At 53.3% G+C, this 26,249-nt stretch overlaps 1 protein-coding gene across 3 annotated transcripts in view; it reads left to right on the top strand.

Annotated features, from left to right (window-relative positions):
* Nucleotides 1-26,249, top strand: part of Kndc1 (kinase non-catalytic C-lobe domain containing 1) — a 52,329-nt gene that overhangs the window by 11,648 nt on the left and 14,432 nt on the right. For all 3 annotated transcript variants that reach the window (XM_090345572.1, XM_090345571.1, XM_090345570.1), the window contains exons 2-17: nucleotides 24-222; nucleotides 1,210-1,268; nucleotides 5,257-5,403; nucleotides 5,749-5,866; nucleotides 7,045-7,787; nucleotides 11,527-11,641; nucleotides 12,041-12,112; nucleotides 12,519-12,580; nucleotides 19,137-19,295; nucleotides 19,698-19,775; nucleotides 20,973-21,066; nucleotides 21,492-21,648; nucleotides 21,724-22,400; nucleotides 22,619-22,763; nucleotides 23,190-23,275; nucleotides 24,013-24,428. In XM_090345572.1, coding sequence (XP_090201698.1) covers nucleotides 24-222; nucleotides 1,210-1,268; nucleotides 5,257-5,403; nucleotides 5,749-5,866; nucleotides 7,045-7,787; nucleotides 11,527-11,641; nucleotides 12,041-12,112; nucleotides 12,519-12,580; nucleotides 19,137-19,295; nucleotides 19,698-19,775; nucleotides 20,973-21,066; nucleotides 21,492-21,648; nucleotides 21,724-22,400; nucleotides 22,619-22,763; nucleotides 23,190-23,275; nucleotides 24,013-24,428 — 3,327 coding nt within the window. The remainder of the gene's footprint in view (nucleotides 1-23; nucleotides 223-1,209; nucleotides 1,269-5,256; nucleotides 5,404-5,748; nucleotides 5,867-7,044; nucleotides 7,788-11,526; nucleotides 11,642-12,040; nucleotides 12,113-12,518; nucleotides 12,581-19,136; nucleotides 19,296-19,697; nucleotides 19,776-20,972; nucleotides 21,067-21,491; nucleotides 21,649-21,723; nucleotides 22,401-22,618; nucleotides 22,764-23,189; nucleotides 23,276-24,012; nucleotides 24,429-26,249) is intronic.

Genomic DNA, 26,249 nt, shown 5'->3' with positions numbered 1-26,249 from the left:
CTCACCCAGGCATGTGTTGGCAGGAGAACGTGTCCCTGGCTGACATCCTCTCCCTGCGGGACAGCGGCCTCAGCGAGCAGGAGGCCTGGGCCGTGTGCCTGGAATGCAGCCTATCCATGCAGAGCGTGGCCCACGCCGCCATCTTCCAGACCTTGTGCATCACTCCAGACACCCTAGCCTTCAACACCAGCGGAAATGTGTGCTTCATGGAGCAGCTCAGCGGTGAGGACCGGAGGGCAGTGCAGAGGGGACAGTGCAAGGAGGACAGTGCAGTGGGGTCAGCGCCTGACTGAAGGGCATTGCAGGGGACAGCGCCTGACCAGAGGCCAGTGCAGAATGGGGGCAGTGCCTGACTGAAGGGCAGTGCAGTGGGAGCAATGCCTGACCAGAGGCCAGTGCAGTGGGGGCAGTGCCTGACCGGAGGCCAATGCAGTGGGGGCAGTGCAGTGGGGGCAGTGCCTGACTGAACGGCAGTGCAGTGGGAGCAATGCCTGACCAGAGGCCAGTGCAGTGGGGTCAGCGCCTGACCGGAGGGCAGTGCAGTAGGGGCAGTGTCTGACCGGAGGACAGTGCAGTGGGGCCAGTGTCTGACCGGAGGACAGTGCAGTGGGGGCAGTGTCTGACCGGAGGACAGTGCAGTGGGGTCAGCGCCTGACCGGAGGGCAGTGCAGTGGGGGCAGTGCAGTCCTGTACCAGGCAGCTACGGGCACAGGACACGGGTCAGGCCTGGATTTCCTCTGAAGCCTGATGTGGCTCTTAGTCTGAGGTACCCCCTGAGCTCAGATGGCCTGAGGCCTCACAGTCCCCCATGGGTCTGCCCTGGATGCTCCCCTGTAGAGGTCCCCCCCCAGCCTGTAGGGAATAGACACAAGGGGCCTGTAAGTGAGAGCTCCCTGGCCAAGTGGGTCAGCCACTCCCTGGCATGGCCCTTTCCAGGGAGTGCCTGGGTGCCCAAACTGTGGCTTCCTGTTCCTTCTTCAGAAACCCTTTCCCCTCCTTCCAGTTTCTCCCTTTAACGGCTATTGTTGCTGAGGCCTAAAACCATCCCCAGGGGCCAGGCCTGAGAGGGGAGGCAGAAGCCCTGGGGCCCAGGTCACTCCTGGTCCTTCAAGGAGGCTCCATAATGCAGAACTCTTAGTTCTGCCCGGCAGGTTTCTTGCTTCAGGGATGCTTTGTGGTTGAGACCAGACACCTCTTTTCTTCCCCAAGATGACCCTGAGGGCGCCTTTGTTCCCCCAGAGTTCGACCTGACTGGAAACACCTTTGAGGTAGGTGCTGGCAGGTAGGCAACTCACCAAGCCCTTCCCTCCCCTGTGCCTTGAGTCACCTCCACCAGCACAGGGTGGCCGTCTCTGACTGTGCCCGCCTTCCTCTGGCAGCCGCCTCTGTTCTGAGGGGCAGCTCCTGGAGAGCTTCACCTCTGCCGTGATTATAATTTCATCACATCTTGGGGCCCTGAAACGTCACTGTCAACTTGGAGAGTGAAGTGGGAAAGGTGAACATTCTCTCAGTGCTGTGATGAGCTGCTTGTGGTCTGTACTCACACTTGGGAAATCTGCCTTAATAACTCCATGTCCAACCTTCCTGCAGAACCTTCCTACTCGTTTTTACTATTATTAATTATTACTAAAACTTTTTGTTGAAACTGAGTTTTTACATCATATTTAAAATGTCATGTTCCTTGGGCGGGGAATTTGGCCTACTGATAAGAGTTCTTGCCTACATGCCTGAAGACCTGGCTTCAATTCCTTAGTATCACATACATTGAAAAATGCTGGAAGTGGTGCTGAGGCTCAAGTGGTAGAGCTCTAGCCTTGAGAAAGTCCAAGGACAGGGCTCAGGCCCTGAGCTCAAGTCCAGGACTGGCAAAAAAAAATGTCATGTTCAATAGTCAAATATTCAAGAAAATAATCTGTATGCAATCACTGGTACATAATTTTAAGGACATAATTAAAATTACGCTGAATCTTTGTATGTCATAGATACATATTGATCTATATAATAGGTCAACGTGTCTATAGAGGATATATCCTATCATAGATCTCTAAGTCTATAATATTTATATAGATAATATTTATAGCTCCAAATTAATGTCAATGACCTGGAGTAGCTGAGTATTGAGTCATCGCTCTTGTACTGTTTGGATCTAGCATCCACATATCCGGGGGACCATGCATCTTTTGTTCCTTTGGTCTTGGCTTATCTCACTCAACATGATTCACTCTAGATTCATCCACTTCCCATGAATGCCATTATTTTATTTTGTCTCTTGGCTATGTAGAATTCCACTGTGTGTGTGTGTGTGTGTGTGTGTGTGTGTGTGTGTGTGTGTGTATCCCATTTTTTTATCCATTCTTCTGTAGTGGGCATCGGGGTTGTTTCTACGGCTTGGCTATTGTGAAGAGTGCAGAGATGAACATGGCTGAGCAGGTGTCCTTATCATATCCTGGGTGATGTTGCTCAGGGTAGATGCCTAGTAATGGTATGGCTGGGTTGTAGGGAAGGTTTATGTTTAGTTTTTTGAGGAACCTCCAAACTGCCTTCCGGAGTGGTTGTACTAGTTTACATTCCCGCCAGCAGTGCAGTAGGGTTCCTCTTTATCCACATCCCCACCAGCATTCGTTGTTGTTTGAATTCAGAATATTGGCCATTCTGGCTGGGGTAAGTTGGTATCTTAGGATTGTTTTTATTTGCATTGCTTTATGACCGTGGATGATGAGCATTTTCTCATGTGTTTCTTTGCCATTTTTACCTCTTCCTCTGATAAGTCTCTCTTTAGTTCCCTTGCAATTGGTTTGTTGGAGTTTGGAGGGATTTGTTTCTTAACTTCCCTGTGTCTTCCTGCTAGTTTTAATAAGTGAAGTACCTGACCTCTCCTCTTTAACTACAGCCCCACCGCTCTTGCATGGTGAAGCCTGATTTCTCCTCCGGAGCAGTTCTGGGTCTCCAGTGGAGGTGTGCTCTGTGGCTGTCCTGTTCAGGAGAGCTGGCTGCTCCTTCTTAGCCACATGCTTTCATCTCTCTGCTCAAGATGGCGCTGGTCTTGGCTCGGCTCTGAACCATCCTTGTCTCTGTCTCCTTAGGTTTTTCCCCTCCAGTTTCCTTCTGCTAGGGTTGTTCCGTTAGCTTTGCCAGCAATCCCGAATGCACCATGTAGTCTCTCTTGGCGTGTCTGTTATCTTGTCTATTGCTTCTGATTTTTTATCATCTTTTAATTTGTTCTTCTTCTGCTGCTGCTGCTGCTTCCCAATCTAGTGCTTAATCTCAGGGCCTGGGCTCTATCCCCGAGCCTCTCTGTGCTCAAGGCTAGCCAGCACTCTACCACTTGAGCCACACCTCTACTTCTGGCTTTTCTTTTCTTCTCCTGTCTTTTCTTCTTCTTCTTCTTTTTTTTTTTTGGTGGTGAATTTGAAATACGAGTTGTTAAGACTTTCCTGTCCTGACTGGCTTTGACCTGTGCTCTTTAGATCTCAGCCTCCTGAAAAGCTATGATCACAGGGGTGAGCCACTGGCTCCTGGCTCTTTTACTTGCTTTGAACTCAAAACTGGCTTAGTATCTGTTCCTTTCCACTAGAGATGGAAAGAGACTCCGTTCATCCACTTTAGCCTCTCTTCCTTTTTAATGTCAGGGTAAATATGTAAGCACTACGAATTTCCCTCAGCACATGGCTTTTGCTGTGAGGGTCACCATGTATTGTTTACATTTGTTTTATTTCTGCTGAGATTTCTTATTTAGCCCATGAGTTATATAGCCATGTGAATGGATTGGAGTTTTCTTGTTTGTTGTTGTTGTTGTTGTTGTTGTTGTTGTTGTTGTTTTGTTATGTTTTTTGTCAGTTGCGGGGCTTGAACTCTGGGTCTGGGTGTTGTCCCTGAGCTCTTCAGCTCAAGGCTACCACCCTACCCCTTGACCACAGCAACACTTCTGGTTTTCTGGTGATTCATTGGAGATAAGAGTCTCACAGATTTTAGGGCCTGGGCTGGCTTTGAACCATGATCCTCAGATCTCAGCCTCCTGAGTAGCTAGGATTACAGGTGTGAGCCACCACCACCCAGCTAGTTTTCTTCCTTTTTCTTGAGCTATACGTCCACAAAAATTGCATATGTTCTGTTTGTGATTTTGTCTGTTTACTCTAATAACCATGAAGGAAGGTGCTGGAGGATGGGGAACTCTTCAGGTAGTGGGCTTTGGGCTCCCACTTGGCAGATTTAGACCAAGAGCTGGGTCACTGTGCTGTGCTTCTTCCTTGCAGAGAGAGAGAAAGAGAAGGAGGAAGAGGGTGGGGGAGAGGGAGGGAGGGAGAGAGGGGGGGAGAGAGAGGAAGAGTTGGGTCACTGCATGAAGACTAGGGAGCTTTTGGGTCCACCAGAGGGGCTGGCAGGCGTCTTGAGAGCGGAGGGTGCTGACATCCTCTGCACACCTGTGGGCTGCAGCTTCTGCCTCTGGCCTGCGTGTGCCCTGCAGCTCTTCACAGACCCTGTATTCATGGCTGGCTCTGTCATGCTGACAATGGTAGTGCCAACCGCCCTCCTGGCTTGGCCACGTCCTCACTACATGTGAGGGGCATCCAGGGCCGGAGGCCCCATGTAATCCTGTGAGGGGTGGGGAGCCAGGGTCCCAGCACAGCCAGGAGAGCAGGTAACCTCAGGGAGCTCAGCACAGCAGACCTGGGCGCAGAGCAGAGTGAGGGTTGGGCAGGACCCTAGGCCTAGGTGCAAGGGACCTGGAACCTAAGAGAAGGGAAGGCTGTAAGACCAGCTGAAGACAACTTGCAGCCCAGAAAGAAGAGAGTATGTTGCACTTACAAGTTAAAGTTAAATCAGTTGATAATAGCAACAGGAACCTGGAAGCCCCAGGAGCAACTGTGGCAGGAGGGATTTCAAACACAGAAAGCAAGCCAGAGGCCAATAGGTGCACACAGGAGTGAGCAAGACCACCGGTTGCACCCATGAGTACAGACACATGTCACGCACCTTGTGAAAAAGGTAGCCTTCCCAAATTAACGTAAGCAGACACTGCGGTTACAGGGTCTTCACACGCATGTGGATTTTGTTTCATGAAGTGGGAAGTCAGGGAGGGCCCACAGAATGCCTGGCCCTGAAGCGGATGCCCCGCCAGCCTGCCAGTCCCAGCAGGGAGTAAGCTGTGGTGGGGGAGAGGGCACAGTCGCACTCACAGGGCCCCCGGGCCTGCAGCCTGAGCCCAGGGGAAGGAGGCTGCAGGAGAGCTGAGCCTAGCACTTCCCCGTGCCACAGGCTCACATCTACTCCCTGGGGGCCACACTGAAGGCTGCCCTGGAGTACGTGGCAGAACCAGAGCTGGAGCCCAGGCTAAGCCCAGACCTGGAGGCACTGCTGGACCAGATGCAGGCAGAAGACCCCAGGGACCGGCCAGACCTCGAGGTAGGCGCCCGTCCTCCCTGGCTGTCCCCCACGTGTCCACGGCCACATGCCTCCACACACACAGCCTCACAGTGGTTCCTTGGCCAGATGAGGTTCCGTTTAAAGAAGGATTTTATTACACATTTATGGAATGAACATGTTTTGCTTACCGTTCTCTTAGGCAAAGCGATCCATTTTCTGTCATCTCAGGGCCCTTTTTTTTGTACCGAAGGGTACCTGTGGTAACATGTGGGCAGGTCTGGAGAGCCCTGGATGCCACTGGGCCTGGTGCGGGCGGGTGTGTCTCAGGAGGGGCGCCTCCTGCCCGAGAGCCCGCACACCTGAGAGGTGCACTCACACCTGCAGAGCCTCATAGCCCTGTGTGAGGAAAAGGTACAGCCCGCCTCCTCCAGCCGCCTGTGCCGCAGCCTCTCCGCCGTCGGGAGGAGAGTGCTCTCCATCGAGTCTTTTGGAGCATTTCAAGGTAAGCGCGTGCACCCCCCACTCACGGCATGCACACCTCGCGTATATACATACATGTTTTTGCATGTATGCACAGAGGCATAAAATAGGTATAGAATTCCCAGAGACAGGTATGCACCTGCCCACTCACAAAAGCTGCACAAGTATGCCCATAGATACACACCCACTCACACTCCCGTTCACACAACACAGCCCACGTATACCCACACTTACGCTGATGCACCCTCATACGCAGGCACACCCTGCTTGCTTTCACACTGTCACACACAGTGCAACTTCACAAACGCTTCCTGTAGGATCTATTCCCTAATAAAATACATATTCATCTAAACAGCCACATGCATGCACACTGCGGGCACGCCCATGTGCAGCTGTGCAGATGCCAGGCAGTGGGAGTGAGGGCCTGGCCTGAGCTCAGAAGTGGCTCAGGTTGGTATTGTCCTGCTGCCTTCATCTCCTGAGCGTTACGGTGGCCAGACACTCTAGCACCCCCACTTGCTCATACACAGAGATCCCCTCTCTACACATGTGCAGCTGCCACTGCATGTCTGGGGCCCGAGGCTTCCACAGGTTTCTGGTGCCCTCTCACCCACACTGAGGGCTTTGAGTTGTGAATGTCCAGGCCCACAACACCCAGAGCCTCTTGATGGCCCAGGAGGTCCTCCCTGCCAGCATAGCTCCAGCAACAGCAGAGTTGTGAACTTCAGCAGTGCAGACTACAGTGTGGGAAGACCACAGAAAAACTGGCCTTGGCATTACCACAGGGGCCATGTCTGGAGTGATTCCTGTATATGAGAGAGTGCAGGACTTTGTGTCCCACAGCTGCAGCCAGATTCAGCTCTTCCTTTCAGGACTCACTTGGGGACCTGGTCATAGGACAGTGGAGGGCTCACCTCCCGTCCTGAAGCTGAGAGGGTGGTGAACACCTCAGGCCCTAGGGACTCTGATTGGCAGGGCTACATAACTGCCTAACCTGGAAGCCTCTGGGGCCTGCAGGAGGGGCGGAGTGGGAGTCTGGGAACACAGAACAGGGGCTCCTGCCTGTGAGACCTGTGCTGGTGAGTCTGTGGGGGATGGAGGGGTTAACATCAGAAGCGTTGGTAGGGGTGGCACCCCGGGGCAAGAGTCCCTGGGCAAGTCCCCTCTGTGGGAAGTAACCACAACCTGCTTTGTTCCCAGACACCAGTGAGAATGCCTGGAGAGGGAGACCTGCTCCAAGAAGTACAGGGCCCAAGCGGCCATCTGGAGACTTCAGCACTGACCCAGAGGCCCTGTCCACCCCAGAAAGCCTGCCCCAGCCCTCTGCCTCTGGAGATAAGGACGGGGAGGTCAGCCGGGGCTCCAGACCTCCACCCATGAAGACCCTTCTATCGGTCCCCATGAAAAATGGCGAGAGCCTTGGCCAGAGAGGGCTGGCCAGCCTTGTCCTAGATGCCAGGTGCCCCTTCGGTGAGCTAGACAGAGCTGTCCTCAAGCGGGGCCAACTGCGGAAAGTGCAGACATTCCCCAGGCTGCTGTCGGAAGGCCCTGAGGCCAGCACCCTCTGCCTGTCCCTAGCCAGCTCAAAGAAACAGCTGGCCTTCGCTGAATTCTTTCCCCAAGACCCTAGGAAAGACTCTCTGGAGGGAAAAAATGGCCTGTCCAGCTTCAAGGCACAGCCCAAACGAAGACTGTGGCTTGAGCAGGAATCAAAACTCCAGCTGGAATGGGCATCAGGAACTCGCTGCAGCACAGACAGAGGGTCTGGGGCCTTGGGACAAGGAGAGGTCTCATCCCCTGGCCAGAGGCCTGTGGAGCGTGTCAGATCCCCCCTCAATCCTGGGGACCCTGGAGATGCAGACAGCGACATGCTGGCTTCTGGGGGTGAAGAAGGAATTCCGCAAGAAGCCCACCCGCAAACAAGGGCAGCAGCGACTGAGCAGGTGGGTGGCACAGCCTTCCTGAGGCTGGGACAGCAGAGCTGGGCTTGCCCAGGGGACTTCTCTGTAGCTGGTGTGCTCAGTCCATGCTGGCGTGGATACTCAGCGTTCTGCTCTTGCTTAATTACCAAGTTTTCATCAAGCCTCCCTATTGTTTATTTCGTTGTTGTTATAGAGGTGATATACAGAGGGTTACAATTACCAGTCAGGTCATGAGCACCTGTCCTTTCATACACCGTCATTGGTTCCCTCGCTCTCTCCCTGTCCCTCCCAATTCCATGCACAAGTCGTATAGCTCACGTTCATCCATTTCCAGTGAGCTTCACTGCTTCACTTTTCCACCCTTTTTCCCCTCAAGTTCTGTCACTTGAATACATCATACATAAGGTAAAGAAGACTAAAATCTAAAAAAATGGGAGGGGAGGACACCATATATTATTTTATATAATACGAGGAGGCACTTATGCATGGCCTCTCCTCTACTAAGAGTATTATCCTCTTTGGGTTTCACTGTGTGTGAATATCTAGAAGCCTGTGTAATTTGTCATTTTATAGCTTACTTCCACGTATCGGAGAGAACGTGTACCTCACTTGACAAGATTTGTTCTAGTTCCAGCCATTTCCCTGCGAATGACATATTCTTTCTACTGGTGTTTATGGTACTACATTTTGGGGTCCACTCATCTAGTGTGGGGCTCTGGGCTGTTTCCCTACCTTGGCTGTTGTGCGGAGTGCAGCAATGAGCATGGATGTGCAGGTGGGCCTGTCGTATCCTGGGTCAGGATGCTCAGGATGCATGCCCAGGAGTGGCTGGCTGCGCTGTAGGGAAGATCTGTCTTTAGTTTTTTGTTGTTGTTGGTTGTTTTTTTGCCAGTCCTGAGGCTTGAACTCAGGACCTGAGCACTGTCCTTGGGCTCCCTTAAGACTAGCACCCTACCACTTGAGCCACAGCGCCACTTCTGGCTTTTCTCTGTATGTGGTACCCAGGAATTGAACCCTGGTCTTTGTACATGCTAGGCAAGCACTCTATTGCTAGGCCAAAGTCCCTGCCCCTATATTTCGTTTTTTGAGGAACCTCCAGACCGCCTTCCAGAGTGGTTGTACTAGTTTACATTCCCACCAGCAATGTCGGAGTGCTCCTTTTCCCCACATCCCTGCCAGCATTTATTATTGCCTGAATCCACAATGGTGCCCAATCTAACTGAGGTGAGATGGAATCTCAGAGTTGTTTTGATTTGCATTTCCTTTATGGTCAGGGATGATGAACATTTCCTTGTGTTTCTTTGCCATTCTTACCTCCTCTTCTGAGAAATCTCTCCTTTGCTCCCTGGCCCATTTAGTGATTGGTTTATTAGGTTTGGAAAGGGTTAGTTTCTTGAGCTCCTTGTACATATTGGATATTAGGCCTTTGTCTGATGTACTGCTGGTAAAAATCTTTTCCCAGATTGTTGACTATATTTCTAGTTTAATAGCTATGTCAGCTGTACAGAAACATTTTATTTTGATCTAGTTCCACTTGTTGAATCTCCTATCTGTTGTGCCCCTGGGATTCCATTCAAGACATTTCTACCTGTACCCATAAACTCTAATGTCTCACCTACGCTCTCTTGCAGAAGTCACGAAGTTTTGGATCTGATGTTGAGGTCTTAGATCCACTTTGAATTGGTGCTAGTACATGGCGACAAGCCAGAATCCATTGTTAGTTTTCTGCATATGGCTGCCCATTTTCCGCAGCAGTAATTGTTGAAGAGGTTATGGTTTTCCACTGGGTGTCTTTGGCTCCCTTATCAAATACCAGATAACTGTGTGTGGTTTTATTTCTGGGTCTTCTAATCTATTTCATTGATTTTGGTTTTGCAGTAGAGTTTGAAGTCTAGAATTGTGATACCACTCACATCGCTTTGGCTATTCTAGGTCTTTTGCTGTTCCGTATGAATTTTTGGATTATTTTCTCCATCTCAGTAAAGAATGTCATTGGGATTTTGATGGGGATTGCATTGAATCTGTCTATCATTTTTGGCAGTGTGGCTATTCTCACACTGTTGATTCTACACATTCATAAACATGGAAGCTCTTTCCATTTCCTGATGTCACCTTTGATTTCTTTCTTTAGATCTTTATAGTTTTTGCTATAAAGATCATATTTGTCTTTGGTTAGATTCGTTACTTTTTTTGAGGCTATTACAAATAGAATTGTTTTTACAATTTCCCTTTCTGCTTGAACGTTGTTTGTGTACAAAAAGTCTACCGATTTTTGTGGACTAATTTTGTATCTTGCTACTTTGCCAAAATGGTTGATCAGCTCTAGGGGCTTGAGGATGGAGTTTTTGAGGTCCTTTAGGTACACAATCGTACCTACAAATAGGAAACGTTTGACTTCTTTCCTTGTGTGAATCCCTTTTATGTCCTTTTCTTGCCTTATTGCTCTGGCTAGGAGTTCCAGAACTATACTGAAAGGAGCAGAGAGAGTGGACCCCCTTGACTTGTTTCTGATTTTAGGGGAAATGGTTTTATTTTTTCCCCATTTTAGTATGATGTTAGCTGTTGTTCTGTTGTACATAGCCTTTATTGTTTTAAAGGATGTTCCTTCTATTCCTCAAAACTTTTAACATAGATGCATGTTGTATTTTGTTGGTGGCTTTTTCTGCATCTATTGATGTGGTGAATTACATTTGTTGATTTGCGTGTGTTAAATCAGCCTTACGTCTGTGGGATGAAGCCTACTTGGTCATGAAACCTATTTGGTATGATTTTTTTTGGTTTCTGGATTCAGTTGGCTAGTAGTTTATTGAAAAGCTTTGCAGCTATGTTCATATGTTCATCAGAGAAATTCGTCTGTAGTTCTCCCCCTCCTCCCTCCCTCGTTGGATCCTTACCTGGGTTTGGGATGAGTGTGATATTGCCTTCATAGAATGAATTTGGAATTGCTCCCTCTGCTCTGTTTCTATTTCACAGAAAAGCTTGAGGAGGGGCCAGGAGTGTGGCCTAGTGGTAGAGTGCTTGCCTAGCATGCATGAAGAGCCGGGTTGGATTCCTTGGTACCACATACTTAGAAAAAGCCGGAAGTGGTGCTGAGGCTCAAGGGGTAGAGCTCTAGCCTTGAGAAAAATCAAGGACAGTGCTCAGGCCCTGAGCTTACGCCCAGGAATGGCAAAAATAAAAGCTTGAGGAGTACTGGTATTCGTTAATCTTTAAGACTTACCGAATTCAGCAGTGAATCCATCCAAGCCTGGTCTTTTCCGTGTTGGAAGACTTTGGAGTTGCTTATTATTAGCTCATTTAGCTGGCTCCTATGTTCTTGGTTCACTTTAGGCAGCTTGTGTGTTTCTAGAAAGCTGCCCATTTCTGCTAGGTTTTCCTTCTTTTGTGAGCATCGCTTTGAAAGTAGACCTTTATAATCATGTGATCTCTTGGGTGTTTATTATAATGGCTCCTGTGACATCTCTGATTTTGCTGATTTGGATCTCTTGTCAGTCTCACTAGTGGTCTGTCAGTAAGTAGGCTTCCCTATTTTTTGAGGGAGCTGACTGTACCCCCCCCCCCAGGAGTGGCCTCCAGGCCACAGCCCTCTCTGTGGAAACAGACACTGCTGTGGGTTCCATGGCAGGGGCTCTGGGCTCCGTATGCTCACCTGTGCTGGTTCTAGGATTTCCCAGCTCCTGTACAGGATGCTGGGGGGAGTGTGGGGGTCCTTCTGGCAGGTAGAGGTGTTTGTTTTCACACCACCCCTCTTCCTCCACAGAGCCTGTCCCTGCAGGACCTCCTCTCCAAACTGGGCCGGCCTTTCAGGGAGTATGAGCTCTGGGCCCTGTGCCTGGCCTGCCTGGGCGCTCTGCAGAGACACAGGGAACACCCAGGTGCTGGAGCAAGCTGGGGCCAGCTCAGAGCCCAGGGGCGACAGGCTGAGGGGAGGAGGGCAGCAGCCCCGCCCCGCGTGTCCTCAGCACTGATGGGGAGGGGTTGGCCCGGAAAGCCCCCGGTGAGCTCTGCACGGAGTGGGGGCCCTGGGGATACACTGCCCCGGGGCAGGCCCAGCTGGGAGGTGGCGGGGAGCCTGGCTGGGGCTCGCAGATCTGGTGTAGCGGTGAGGAGGGCGTCCAGGAGAGCTGGGGACGATGGGGAAGGGGGGGAGCGGGCGGTCGTCGTCCCACCCGGCCAGCCCGCCAGCCCCTGCCCACAGCCCAGGCTCCCATCCCAGTCTGCCCACCGCCGCCCCGCGGCGGACGCGCGGCCCCCGGTGACCCCCTGTTTTGCAGCCCGCCTGTGCCTGGACAACGTGCTGGTGGCCGCCGACGGGGCCGTGCTCTTCGGGCCGCCGTCTGCGCACGGTGCGTGCGGGGGGCGGGGGACGGGGGGCGGCGGGGCCAGGCGCGGGGCTGGGGGGAGCGCGGGGCGGTGGGGCGCGCGCGGGGACGGAGCGGGGGGCGCGGGGCGGCGGGGCGGCGCGGGGACGGGGCGGGGGGCGCGGGGCCGGGCGCGGGGCGGGGGGGAGGCGTGGGGCGGTGGGGCGCGCGCGGGGACGGAGGGGGGGGCGCGGGGCGGGGCGGGGGGCCGGGCGCGGGGCGGGGGGGGGAGGAGGCGTGGGGCGGTGGGGCGCGCGCGGGGACGGAGCGGGGGGCGCGGGGCGGGGGGCGCGGGGCGGCGCGGGGACGGGGCGGCGGGGCGGGGGGCCGGGCGCGGGGCGGGGCGGGGCGGCGCGGGCGGCACGATCACCAAGCCCCGTGTCCCTCGCAGGCGCCGAGGACGCCTTCTTCCTGGCTCCCGAGGTGGCCGAGCGAAGCCCGGTGACGGAGAAGGTAACCGCGCCTGCGCGCGCTGCCCTCCCGGCCCCCGCGGGACCCTCGGGTTCGCCCCCTCCCCGGCCACCCGTCCCGCCCTTTCTGGGGTCTTCAAGTGCAGGGAAGGCCGAGGACCGGGGGCCAGGCCCCGCGCATCCGCGAGGGCGGAGGTCGGGGCTCTAGGGAGCCGCGGGCGGGGAGAGGGGAGGGGAGGGGCGGGAGGGAGGGGGCGGGGAGAGGGAGGAGGGGAGAAGGAGGAGGGGAGTCCGCGGGGAGGGGCGGGGAGGAGCCCGCGGGGAGGGGCGGAGCTCACCTGGCTGACCACGGAGCCGACCGCCCTGAGTCCAGGCCCCGTACCGACCCCCTAATAAAAAGCGCCCCGATCCTGGCTTGCTCGCCCCTCCGCCTGAGCGTGACCGCGGCAGGCGCCAAGGCCCGCGCCAGCCCGGAGCCACCCGGGACGGCGCCCGGCTGCACCGCAGTCCAAGCCCTCCGGGGCAGAGCCGGCGCGTGGAGCCGGTGGGCGGGCGGTGGAGCGCGTGCCAGCCGAGGGGGGCGGCCCGGAGCCGGTGGGCGGGCTGCTCGGGCGGTGCCAGCCGAGGGGGGCGGCCCGGAGCCGGTGGGCGGGCTGCTCGGGCTGCTCGGGCTGCTCGAGTCGAGCGCTTCCAGCTGGCAGCAGCCGCTCGAGGTCCCCAGTTCAAATCCCACACCTTCAAAGGAGAAGGAAACAGGGAGGACGGGAGAAGGTTCCAGCGTAACCGCCCTGCAGACGCACTTGCAACCAGGAAAACGTGGGAACTGGAATGTCTGAAAAATAAGGTTTAAAAGGGAGCCATTTAACAAGGCAGGGAGCTGGGCGTGCAGCGCAGTTAGATTGCGGGCTTGGCCTGGGGGCTCCGGACTCGGCCCAGCTCCACAAAGCAAACAAGGAAAGGTACCGTAGAGAGGCCGAGGGAAAATTCCCTGATATGAAAACTTCAACTCTGGGCATGACACACTGAACCCGAGAGGGAAGGAGACCGGCAACCTTGCATGGACTTAAGGAGCCTGTGGGACTCACACAGTGTCCTTGGACACAGTGTCCTTGGAGGTCTGAAGAAGGCCTGGGGGGCAGAAGCAGCAGAAAGAGCACCTACACGTGCAGATTCGAGAAGCTAGCAAAACCCGAACAGGACACACCCAAAGAAGTCTACACCAAATCACGTCCCAGTTGGCTGCTGGATACTAGAGACCAAAGCAGAGAAGCACCGCTTGCATGCATGGAGAAGCACAGCTCGTGTATAGTAGAGAAGCAGGTTGCGTACAGTGGAGAAACACAGCTTACATCCATGGAAAAGCAGCTTATGTACAGTGGAGAAGCACAGTTGTGTACAGTAGAGAAGCAGCTATGTACAGTGGAGAAGCACAATTTACATACATGGAGAAGCAGCTTATTTATGTACAGTGGAGAAGCAGCTTGAGTGGCAGCAGGGTTCTCAGACATCTCAGACTGGGAGGAAGCAAATGGGAGACCTGTCTTCCCTGAGCCCTGTTCCCGCAAAGTACACTCAGAAGAACGGTGTCTGGGGAAGGAAGCTAGGAACTGTCTCCAGAAAACCTACCTTAAAGAATGGCAAATGGAAAGCCCTGTGCGGGTGGCTCACACCTGTAATCCCAGCTACTCAGGAGGTTGAGATCTGAGGATCAAGGTTGGAAGCCAAGCAAGCAAGCAAGAAAGATTGTGAGACTGCTATCTCCAATCAACCACCAGAAAGCCAGAAGTGAAGCTGTGGCTCCAGTGGTAGAGTGCCAGCCGTGAATGAAAAAGCTAAAGGATAGCACCAAGGTCCTGAGTTCAAACCCCAGTACTAACATGCACATGCAAATGCATACATGCATACACACACACTTGTGCCCACGTGCAAAAGCAGGGAGAAAATGATACTCACAAAGGACTCTAACTATCAGAAAGGAAAGACAAGCTAAGCAAAAATCTGTAGCCTTCTCTTGAATGTTTTGAATTATGTCTTATGGGTCCACACAGAATTTATAGCAGGCTGGTTTTGTTCCAAACACACAGAGTATGTAACACAATCGTGCAATGTGGAAGCGGAAGGTCACAGGATGCAGGGGTCGTGTGAAAATGACACCCGTCGGCTCTGTGTGTTCCAGTCGGGGGTCAGCGTCTGGAGCAAGCCCAGACCCACTGTTCAGCCTTCGACAGGAGGACAGATGGCAAAAGTACTAGAGAAACCAAAGTGGAGTCTAATGGGAAGGAGCGGAAGACACCACCATCAATACCTGGAACGGCAAGGGGCCAGGGAACAGACCCTGCAGGCCTCAAGGTGACACCACCTACAGCCTCAGTACGCCTGACAGTTCTTCAGAAAGCATACTACACTACTGCTGAGGAAACAATTCGTCATTTATAATTTTTCTATACTATCTCTGGGGGGGCCAGATGGTTTCACTAGAAAACTATACCACATGTTTAAAGAAAAAAAATGCCAATTCTACACTGTCTTTTTCAGGAAACTAAAAATGAAAAACACTTCCCAGTGTGTTTTATAAAGCTAGTATTGGCCCTGATCCCAAAATTAGAGACTACAAAAAAAATCTCATGAATGAGAAGGCAAATGTCTTAAAATATATGCAGAGAGAATTCTAAAATATATTAAAGTATATATATATATATGGGGGTGTGTATGTGTATATATATATATGTGTGGGTGTGTGTATGTATGTGTATATATATATATATGTGGGTGTGTGTATGTATGTGTATATATATATGTGGGTGTGTGTATATATGTGTATATATATGTGGGTGTGTGTATGTATGTGTATATATATGTGGGTGTGTGTATGTATGTGTATATATATATATATGTGGGTGTGTGTATGTATGTGTATATATATATATGTGGGTGTGTGTATGTATGTGTATGTATATATGTGGGTGTGTGTATGTATGTGTGTATATATATATATGTGGGTGTGTGTATGTGTATATATATATATGTGGGTGTATGTATGTGTATATATATATATGTGGGTGTGTGTATGTATGTGTATATATATATATATGTGGGTGTGTGTATGTATGTGTATATATATATGTGGGTGTGTGTATGTATGTGTATATATATATATATGTGGGTGTGTGTATGTATGTGTGTATATATATATATATGTGGGTGTGTGTATGTATGTGTGTATATATATATATATATGGGGGGGTGTATGTAAGTGTATATATATATGTGGGTGTGTGTATGTATGTGTATATATATATATGTGGGTGTGTGTATGTATGTGTACATATATATGTGGGGATGTGTATGTATGTGTATATATATATGTGTGGGTGTGTGTATGTATGTGTGTGTATATATATATGTGTGTATGTATGTGTATATATATGTGGGTGTATGTATGTATGTGTATATATATGTGTGGGTGTGTGTATGTATGTATATATATGTGTGGGTGTGTGTATGTATGTGTATATATATGTGTGGGTGTGTGTATGTATGTGTATATATATGTGGGTGTGTGTATGTATGTGTATATATATATATGTGGGTGTGTGTATGTATGTGTATATATATATATATGTGGGTGTGTGTATGTATGTGTATATATATATATGTGGGTGTGTGTATGTATGTGTATATATATATATGTGGGTGTATGTATGTGTATATATATATATATGTGGGTGTGTGTATGTATGTGTGTATATATATATATATGGGGGGGTGTGTATGTATGTGTATATATATATATATGTGGGTGTGTGTATGTATGTGTATATATATATATGTGGGTGTGTGTATGTATGTGTACATATATATATGTGGGGATGTGTATGTATGTGTATATATATATATGTGTGGGTGTGTGTATGTATGTGTGTGTATATATATATGTGGGTGTGTGTATGTATGTGTATATATATATATGTGTGGGTGTGTGTATGTATGTGTGTGTATATATATATGTGGGTGTGTGTATGTATGTGTATATATATATATGTGTGGGTGTGTGTATGTATGTGTGTGTATATATATATGTGGGGATGTGTATGTATGTGTATATATATATATGTGTGGGTGTGTGTATGTATGTGTGTGTATATATATATGTGGGTGTGTGTATGTATGTGTATATATATATATGTGGGTGTGTGTATGTATGTGTGTGTATATATATATGTGTGTATGTATGTGTATATATATGTGGGTGTATGTATGTATGTGTATATATATGTGTGGGTGTGTGTATGTATGTATATATATATGTGTGGGTGTGTGTATGTATGTGTATATATATGTGTGGGTGTGTGTATGTATGTGTATATATGTGTGTGGGTGTGTGTATGTATGTATATATATATGTGTGTGTGGGTGTATGTGTGTGTATGTGTGTGTATGTATGTGTATGTATATATATATGTACCATGACAATGTCTGACTTACTCCAAGAGTGTGAATCTGATTCAATATTGAAACTCACTGTAACCTAACATAACTGGTTGAAAGAAGAAAAATCCAGTCATCTTAACTGATGCAGAAAAGGCATTGAAAAAAATGTGACACCTATTCATGTTTCAGAAAGTAAAAGTAGAAGAAATTGTTGAACCTGATAAAAAGCCTAAACAGTGAGAAACTGCAGCTAGCGTGGTGATGCTTTCTCCCAAGGCCACGCCAAGGTCAGGAGCTCCATCCCACCCTCACTCAGTTCCCTGCTGGGAATCTAGCCACAGCAGAGGAGAAATAGGAGGAAGAAGGAAGTCTCTGAAGAAAATCCCAGGAAGCTCCTAGAAGTCACAACTTGTAGAACAAGGCCACAGGATGCAAGAAAAACATTCCAGATGCCAACAGTAAGCCTGTGAGCAACATTAAAGTTCTAAGACATTTACAGCCAGTGAAGTGTTAGGGCTAGGATGCAGCTCGGTGGTAGAGCGTCTGCCCAGCCAGTGAAGTGTTAGGGCTAGGATGCAGCTCAGTGGTAGAGCGTCTGCCCAGCCAGTGAAGTGTTAGGGCTAGGATGCAGCTCAGTGGTAGAGCGTCTGCCCAGCCAGTGAAGTGTCAGGGCTAGGATGCAGCTCGGTGGTAGAGCGTCTGCCCAGCCAGTGAAGTGTTAGGGCTAGGATGCAGCTCAGTGGTAGAGCGTCTGCCCAGCCAGTGAAGTGTTAGGGCTAGGATGCAGCTCAGTGGTAGAGCGTCTGCCCAGCCAGTGAAGTGTCAGGGCTAGGATGCAGCTCAGTGGTAGAGCGTCTGCCCAGCCAGTGAAGTGTCAGGGCTAGGATGCAGCTCGGTGGTAGAGCGTCTGCCCAGCCAGTGAAGTGTCAGGGCTAGGATGCAGCTCGGTGGTAGAGCGTCTGCCCAGCATGTGTGAAACCCTGGGTTTCATCTCCAGTGCACACGAGTCCTCCGATGTACTTGTGAAGCAGCATTACAGGACACCGCTGATGAAGGAAGTTCTTGGGGACAGGGGTGAGGTAAAAGTTCCTCAAGAGGAAAAGTACATGGGAGTTGGTCAAAATTAAAACCCTGACCACGTAAAACCTATTGCAAGTAAGAGGTCACGTGTGTGGGACTCTGGGCAAGGGAACACGAGTCTATAAAATACTAAATAAAACTCAACCTTCAGTAACCTCGACACTAAACGCTTCCTAAGTATGCGGAGGGCCAGTTTTCTGATCAGATGAGCCCCTCCCGCTCTCGGGACACCCATGGCAGCTATGGAGGCCTCGTCCTCAAGAACAGGGGGTCAGCCTCTGTAGGTCACCTCTAAGCAACCAGAAAGCAAATGGGGGCAGGGGAGGAGGACAACTCAAAACTTCAAGCAAAACAAAGAATGAAAGTCAGCATGTGTGGGCCATTTGCACGGTAGGAATTAGAAAATTACTATTTTGTTGGTCATACAGGCTTAGCAACGTCAGAAAGAAAATATAAATAATACAACTTAAACCCATCTGTGGCTGCTACACTGGACAGCCCAGGAGAATGAGCCATGTCCTCGCTCCACTCAGCACAGACCTCGCCTGGCTCCAGTGACACTCTGGCATATCTTGACACATACTGAGTAATCAGAAATATCACCCCACATCCACGCCAGGTGTGTGAGCACATCGTAGGTCGCTGCAGGCCAAGTGCAGCTGTTCAAAACCCAGCGGACCACCCGGAGCAAGCCTTCAGCCGGGGCACTAGAGGAGAGCATCTTAAACCTGCCCCTCTGTCCAGCAGATGCCCAGAGCCACCGCTCTGCAGGCTGCACCTGCCCTGAGAGCCAGGTGTTGACCTGGCAGCAAACCACTGCTGGGTCCTAGGTGCTGGGTGGGTAGTGTGTGCGGAGAGAGGTGGGACTTCCAGGTGGGGCTTCGGCAGGCTGGATCCCTGAACTCTGAACTGAACCCAGAGAAGGTTCTTTCTTAAGTAGGCAAATCCCAAGGCCGTGTCCCGGACTCTGGGCCTCCAGCTGGGGTTGTGTCCCCAGGCTGGGGGCGCATGTATGAGCAGGTCTGCTGGATCTCCCTGGCTCCACAGATCCCTCTGCATCGAACTCCTCCTCTCCTGTTCCTACCCAGGCCTCCGTATACTGCGTGGCTGCCGTCCTGTGGACAGCAGCCAAGTTCAGTGTCCCCCGTGACCACAAGCTGGCCCTCCCACGCAGGCTCAAGAGCCTTCTCCTGGACATGGCCAGGCGCCAGGCCTCAGAGCGGCCGTCTGCAGCTGAAGCCATCAAGGTAATGGAATCCGATGGCCCTGGGTGTGTGCGGTGGGCTGCCTGGGGCCCCCACCTTGGCCTGTGAAGGCAGCAGCTTGTGGGTCATGCCATGCACGTGCAGGAACTGGTCCTGGCCTGGTTCTGCAGTGGTTCTCTCTCCTGGCTTCATGCCGCTTGCTTCCAGCACAGAGCAGGCCAGGGACTGGGGAGCAGCTGCACCCTCTCTTAGGTTTCCATTCATGGCTGGGGTGGACAGGAAGTTCAGAGCCCTTGAGAGGAGTCTGATAAAGCTACTCAGGACTGGGGCTCTGCAGAGAGGCCCCCAGAGCCCCCATCACCAATGCTCCCTGGAGGGGCCAGGGTCACAGAGTGGACACCAAGAAGCTCAAATCAGCCAGCTCAGCCATCTCCCTGCTTCCAGGTGTGCAGAAACTACCTCCTTCAGCGAGGCATGGACAGCGGGAAGATTCTGGCCCACCTGCGGGCATCCACCTGCAAGGTGAGATGCTGCTGCCCACCACCAGAGCCTGCTTCAGGAGCCTGCCAGGCCGCGGCCGCCCCTGCCACGGCACAGATGAGTGGAAAACCTAAGAGTTGGTGAAGAGCCACCTCCTGAGAGGCCGCTTGAATCCTGCTCAGGGGAGCAGCTCACCAGGCCAGTGCGTGAATCCTGCTCAGGGGAGCAGCTCACCAGGCCAGTGCGTGAATCCTGCTCAGGGGAGCTGCTCACCAGGCCAGTGCGTGAATCCTGCTCAGGGGAGCAGCTCACCAGGCCAGTGCGTGAATCCTGCTCAGGGGAGCTGCTCACCAGGCCAGTGCGTGAATCCTGCTCAGGGGAGCTGCTCACCAGGCCAGTGCGTGAATCCTGCTCAGGGGAGCAGCTCACCAGGCCAGTGCGTGAATCCTGCTCAGGGGAGCTGCTCACCAGGCCAGTGCGTGAATCCTGCTCAGGGGAGCAGCTCACCAGGCCAGTGCGTGAATCCTGCTCAGGGGAGCAGCTCACCAGGCCAGTGCGTGAATCCTGCTCAGGGGAGCAGCTCACCAGGCCAGTGCGTGAATCCTGCTCAGGGGAGCTGCTCACCAGGCCAGTGCGTGAATCCTGCTCAGGGGAGCTGCTCACCAGGCCAGTGCGTGAATCCTGCTCAGGGGAGCAGCTCACCAGGCCAGTGCGTGAATCCTGCTCAGGGGAGCTGCTCACCAGGCCAGTGCGTGAATCCTGCTCAGGGGAGCTGCTCACCAGGCCAGTGCTTGCGGCTGAGAGGCCGTGTGCTCTCAGTCCTGAAGCGACCCTCGGGGGTCTTCACAGGCGATCATCCCCTTGAGTGTCCTGAGCGGAGGACGCACGCAGAGCAGGTGTCCACCCTGTCCTCTCGAGTGTCTTGAGAGGAGGACACACGCAGAGCAGGTGTCTCTCGTGATGGCAGGTGGAACTCCCTCCCCCAGGGCTCTACCCTCCTCTGGAGGATTGGGAGCTGGTGTGTGCTCTGTTTTCAAGCTTAAGGGGCAGTGGGCAGTGGGAAGGAGGGCCAAGGGAGGCTCCTGCTCCAAATCCCAGGGTGCTGCCCTCTCTGGGTCAGGCTCCCTGCTCCACAGAAAATCCCTTGGATTAGCCTGCCAGAGGCCAAAGGCTACAGAGCAGTGGTCCACTGTACCTCACCATGTCCCCTGGCCACCCATTTGTGACCTTCCACTCCAGATCCGCCCAGAGGAAGAGGCCATTGGCCTCCAGAACACCTTCTCCGTTGTTGAGCTGAAGCCGTGCCCAGTTCCTGCTCCTGAGCCCAGCCCAGGTGGGTCCCCCGCTCCAGGTCTATCTCACCTACAATGATACCCCGAGAGCCCAGCCCTGGGTGGACACCTGCCAACACCCCAAAGCCAGCTCCGGATCCCATCCCCCACCTGCAGGCCCCATCACAACCCCATGCAGCCTGTCCAGAAGCTTTCTCCCAAGGGAAGCCCTCCAGCAGGAAGAGGCCTGCCCTAGGGAGCCCTCCAGCCTCCCAACTGCGTTCATCTTCCTGCCTTCTCCTCCTTGCCCGTCAGGGCCTTCCTCACCTGGTTCCAGCCTGGCACAGAGGAGCCCCTGGGGGCCAGGGGTACATGGCACCCAGCGCGGGCCCGACAGCTGGCAAAGCCTGCAGCATTAGCTCATACTGGCACGTGCACCAGCCTTGACCAGTCCATCTTCCTGTGTCCCCCTCCTTGTTACCTGCAGGCTTCATGCCTCTCGGCAGTGACACCGGGCTTATGGCTGGGCCAGGGCCTGGGCCAGCCTCTTGCCATGAAGGAGCCGGTGAACTTCCAGCAGCCTTCACCTCTGAGGCCACTGTCTTTAAGCCCATTGTCCTTGCTCAGAATGCAGGTGTGGCCAGGTGAGTCTCCACACTCTACCTAGCCATGTTTTCACCCACAGAGGGCTCCTGAGATTTGTCCTCCTCTCCCCACAGAAACCAGCTCACCTTACCCACAGAGACAGCAGAAAGTCCCCAAGAGAGGAGCAGCCTGCTGGACAGAGAGAGCAAGGGGAAGCAGGCAGCCCAGGATCTTCCCGGGGCCACCAAACCTGACCAGCCGATGCCTGACCCAGGGCCACAGGGAGTAGCAGTGGAATCTGCTGTGGCCTCTGTGCCCTGTGGCTTGGCCCACGAGTGTTCCTGCCCTCCAGGCCCCATCCTCCCCACAGAGCAAGAGGGGGCCACGCCGGGGACACCCTGCTCTCCCACCCCCACTCCATCTGGGACAGCCCCGGCATTGTCCCCCAAGCACAGGGCAGATGGGCTGGGCCCATCCAGAACCACCCCACCCCTAGGAGACTCCTCAGCCAGCCACGGTCCACACCCCAGGGGTAAGCCTCCCCAGAGCAAGGCCCCTGAGCCAGAGGGCCCCCTGCCGCCTGCACAGGGCCTCACCCTCACTGCAGGGAGTCCAGACAGCCCCAGGAGCCCAGGCGGCCATGCTGACAGGCCTCAGCCTTCAGACCGAAAGCTCTGTCCCTGCAACGTGGATGCCTCCTCCCCTCCTAAGACGGCCGCCTGCCCCTCGTTACAGGAGGCCATGCGCCTCATCCAGGAGGAGTTTGCCTTCGATGGCTACCTGGACAATGGGCTGGAGGCCCTGATTATGGGTACGGAGCCTCTGGGGGAAGCCCAGGGCAGGGAGCCTCGGGGAACTTCACTGTCTCCGTCCAAGGGCCAGGGAGGCCACGGGCACTTCTGGCTCCTCAGGGCAGCCTGAGAGCCTAAGGCACACCTGACCCCCCCCCCCCCCGCACTGGGACTCAGTCGGAGGACCAGAAACTCATCTTTGTCACATGCTAACCCGCCCAATCATTTACAAAAACAGGGGAGTACATTTATGCCCTGAAAGACCTCACCTTTGCCACCTTTTGTGGCGCCATATCTGAGAAGTTCTGTGATTTGTACTGGAATGAGCAGTTGCTGCAAAATCTCTTCAAGGTGGTCAACGGGCCAGCCTCGCCCCCTGACAGGTGAGCATCCAGACCCGTCTGCCCTTCTGGGAGCCCCAGTGGGCCAGATCCCTGGCCCACAGACGTTTCAACTAGCCTCCCAGGCCCTTCACTCCTTGCTGAACCAACCCTGCTCACAGGGTCTCAGGTCACTGGTGTTTGCGGTGGCAGGTGGGGTGGGAGGAGCTTGCTGGCAGCCCCTCTAGAAGAGCAAAGGTAGCCAGAAGAAGTACAAGTTCACCCACTCCGGAGCATCTCTGTACCCAAGAAGGGATGCTGCACTGTCCCGGCTTCTGTCCAGCAGGGCTCTGGGGAACCAGTACTGCAGAGAGAGGTGACAGGGTCCCAGTGGAACCTACCGTGAGCCCATGGAACTCTGCTTGGTCCTGAGGCCTCACCCTGTCAGTGGGCGCCGGCCAGTGACTGACCAGTGGTTCTCATTGCCAGCACTCCTGAGGAGCAGAGGACTCAGCCACAGCACTCACCTGGCAGCTGCTCAATCTCCAGCAAAAGGCCCTCACTGCGTGGTCTGGGTAAGAGATGCAGCCTGCACCGTGGCGGGTTCTGACTGCCACAGGGTCCTCTGGCTCCCTCCTGTGGTGACTGAAAGCCCCAGCATTAGAGACACCCCAGGTCCCTTCGGGGCTGGAGTCTGTCAGTGCAGGACAGATATGCGGGGGTGGGGGTGGGGGTGGGGGGAGGGCTGGTATCCATGCGTCATCCTGGACCCATGAACCAAATAATCATTTCGAGCTTGTGCTCTGTGAGATCACTAGCCAGGAGGCCCAGGTCAACTGAAAATGAATTTCCCAAACCAGTCTGAGGAAGTCAGGGTGTGTCGGCCAGGCTGACAACTAGGCAGCAGGTATGAGGCCTGGGCATGAGATCCAGCTGCACCGGGTGGCCAGGAGGCTGCCAGCACGGGTGGAGGCTTTCAAATTGACAGGGCTTAGGGTATCCTGAAGCATTTATCCATAGAAGAGCAGAGCTGGGTTTGATTGTGAATGCGCTGGAAGAAAAGACCGAGACCCAGAAGAGGACAAGAGTCCACGGTCTACAGGAGCTCAATGCAGTACAGAGCCCAGAGGGAGTCTAGAGAGGAGAACTCATTCCTGGCTGCCCCAGTCTCTTCACAGCCATACAGTGACCTGGACTCCACTCAGCTCCCCCTGCAGAACCATGGCTACAAGCCTCTCATGGACGTTGCCAGACCTTCCCCTGTGGACAGAGTGGATGTGCCACCCAGTGACCCTCAGCTCTTTTTTTCAAGGCAATGAGAATCCGGCTGCAGCGCGTGGCAGTGGAGCCCCCTGCTCACCCACAGCCTTCTCTGACAGAGACTCTGGTGTGATCTTACAAGGAAACTTTGAGGTAGGATTTCGGCCTCAGAAGTCAATTAAAGCTTCAGGAGAGCACCAACCTGAGGCAGAAGTGGCCAGGCAGCAAGGCCCAGGCCTGGAGCCAGCTGGCAGGTCCTCAGAGCCAGACTCAATGGCACGGCTGAGCAAGCCAGAGGAAGGCGGCTGCGCTGTGTCACCATGCCCCGCTGAGTTTCAGAGCTGTAGCCCTGGCTGGTCCAGTGCCTTCTATGAGGCCGACTGCTTTGGAGCTGATGTCTACAACTATGTGAAGGATCTGGGGATGCAGATGGCCAGCGGACACCTGGAACCCAAAGCCCAGAGCCCAGTGAGTGTGGGAGGACCCCAAACCCAGAGCCCTACTGGTACAGGGCAGCAGTGGGGAGGAGAGAGGGACCCAGAGCCCCAGCCCAGAGCCCAGTGAGTGTGGTCCTCTGCCCACTGGCACTGGGGGCTCTGGCAGTGAGCACACTGAGGGTGGCAGGCACCGGCTCAGGCAGACCATCCAGGGAGAAGGCGAGCCCCCAAAACTCCCTGGTCAGCATTTCTCCACCTGCCCTCTAGTGGAGGTGCTGTGTCCAACAGCAGTGAGCTCTGCAGCTGGACAGCTGCATGGCTTCTCTTGCCTGTGAGCCAGGGATGTGGCCCCAAAGGACAGTTCTCAGAGGGTCACCTGATCCTCAGGACAGACCCCAGGGCCTAGTGGCCCCCACTCCCACTCTTGCTCTCTTTCTCACCCAACATTCCCACCCATGTCTTGTACGCCATGAAGCCTCCAGGAAGACGTCCTCCCAGGACACCCAGCTGGCTGCTGTCCTTGCCCTTCCAGCCAGCAGGGAACAAACCACAGTGATAGCAAGTGTGAGCACAGCCACCTGCTGTCATCTTCCTGCCGCCAGGGAAGGAGCAGAGGGGAGAGGCCAGAGTGAGCTCAGCACCTCAGGGCCACACAGCCTTGGAGATGGGGTCTTGCTCATCTCAGAGCCAGGGCTGGCCTGTAGTGGAGCACTGACTGGTCCCAGTACCAGCTCTGCTGGTGTGGGGGTCAGGAGAGCGTTAGTGCCCAGGCTGTGCTGATGGGTGGAACCAAAGGACCCCAGAGTGAGTCTGCCCAGGCTGGCTTTGAACCCCAATACTTAGATCTCATCCTCCTGAGTAGCCAGGATTGCAGATCTGAGCAGCCAGCATCCAGTTTGTATGAATTTTACATCATATAAATTTATCTCAGAGCAGTCAAAATCATTCTTTAAAAACCTGCCTATTGGGCCAGGAGTTTGGCCAGGAATTTGGCCCAGTGGTAGAGTGCTTGCCTAGCATGCATGAAGACCCAGGTTCAATTACTTGGTACCACATACATAGAAAAAGCTGGAAGTGGTGCTTTGGCTCAAGTGGTAGAGCTCTAGCCTTGAAAAAAGCCCAAGAACAATGCTCAGGCCCTGAGTTCAAGCCCTGAACTGGAAAAAACATTAAACCAACAAACAAAAACATCTGCCTGTTATCCAGTATTGAGCTGTGTTGCTGACAAAAATGTCAAGACTTGGGACTATAAACTGAGGTTGTTGACACCACCCTCATGAGTTGTGAGCCATGCTCCAGAGAGCAGCAAGTTTGAGCCCCCACCCCACCCCAGCCCAGAGACAGGAAACATCTGGTGTACCCCAACAGGCAGGTGATGAGTGAACAGGGCCTGGTATAAGGTGCCCTCCCCCAGGGAAAGAACAATCGTGCTCTGCAGCTCTGGGGGACACGGCTTCTGCTACTGTCCTAGGGAGCCAGGGTCACAGGAGACCATAGGTAGAGAGCTGTGGACACTTTTAGGCCTGGCTCTGACCAGCAGACAGCAGAACACCGCTCCAGACAGGGAATGCCTGCACGCCTTCAGCACACAGCTCCAGAGCGGCCACTGCATGTATCTCTACATGCACAGGCCAGTGGGGAGCCTCACTGGCAGAATGTTCTAGATATACACTGTCCACTGGGGGCGGGGAGGGAGGTCACTGCCGAGCCCTGGAGTGGAATGATGGCCCATGTGATAACTAAGAAACGGGCATCTTTCTTTTAATTCACTTTAATCATCTAGACTGCCTCTCACCAGTGCTTCCTTGTCAGACCCGGACACAACACTGGCAGCTTACGGTACAGTTCAGCC

Source organism: Megascapheus bottae, chromosome 15 (genome assembly GCF_031878675.1).
Source record: "Megascapheus bottae isolate mThoBot1 chromosome 15, mThoBot2.hap1, whole genome shotgun sequence".
NCBI classification, from domain to species: domain Eukaryota; kingdom Metazoa; phylum Chordata; class Mammalia; order Rodentia; family Geomyidae; genus Megascapheus; species Megascapheus bottae.
The sequence above is the reverse complement of the archived record's forward strand: the minus strand, read 5'-3'. Positions and strand labels throughout refer to the sequence as shown.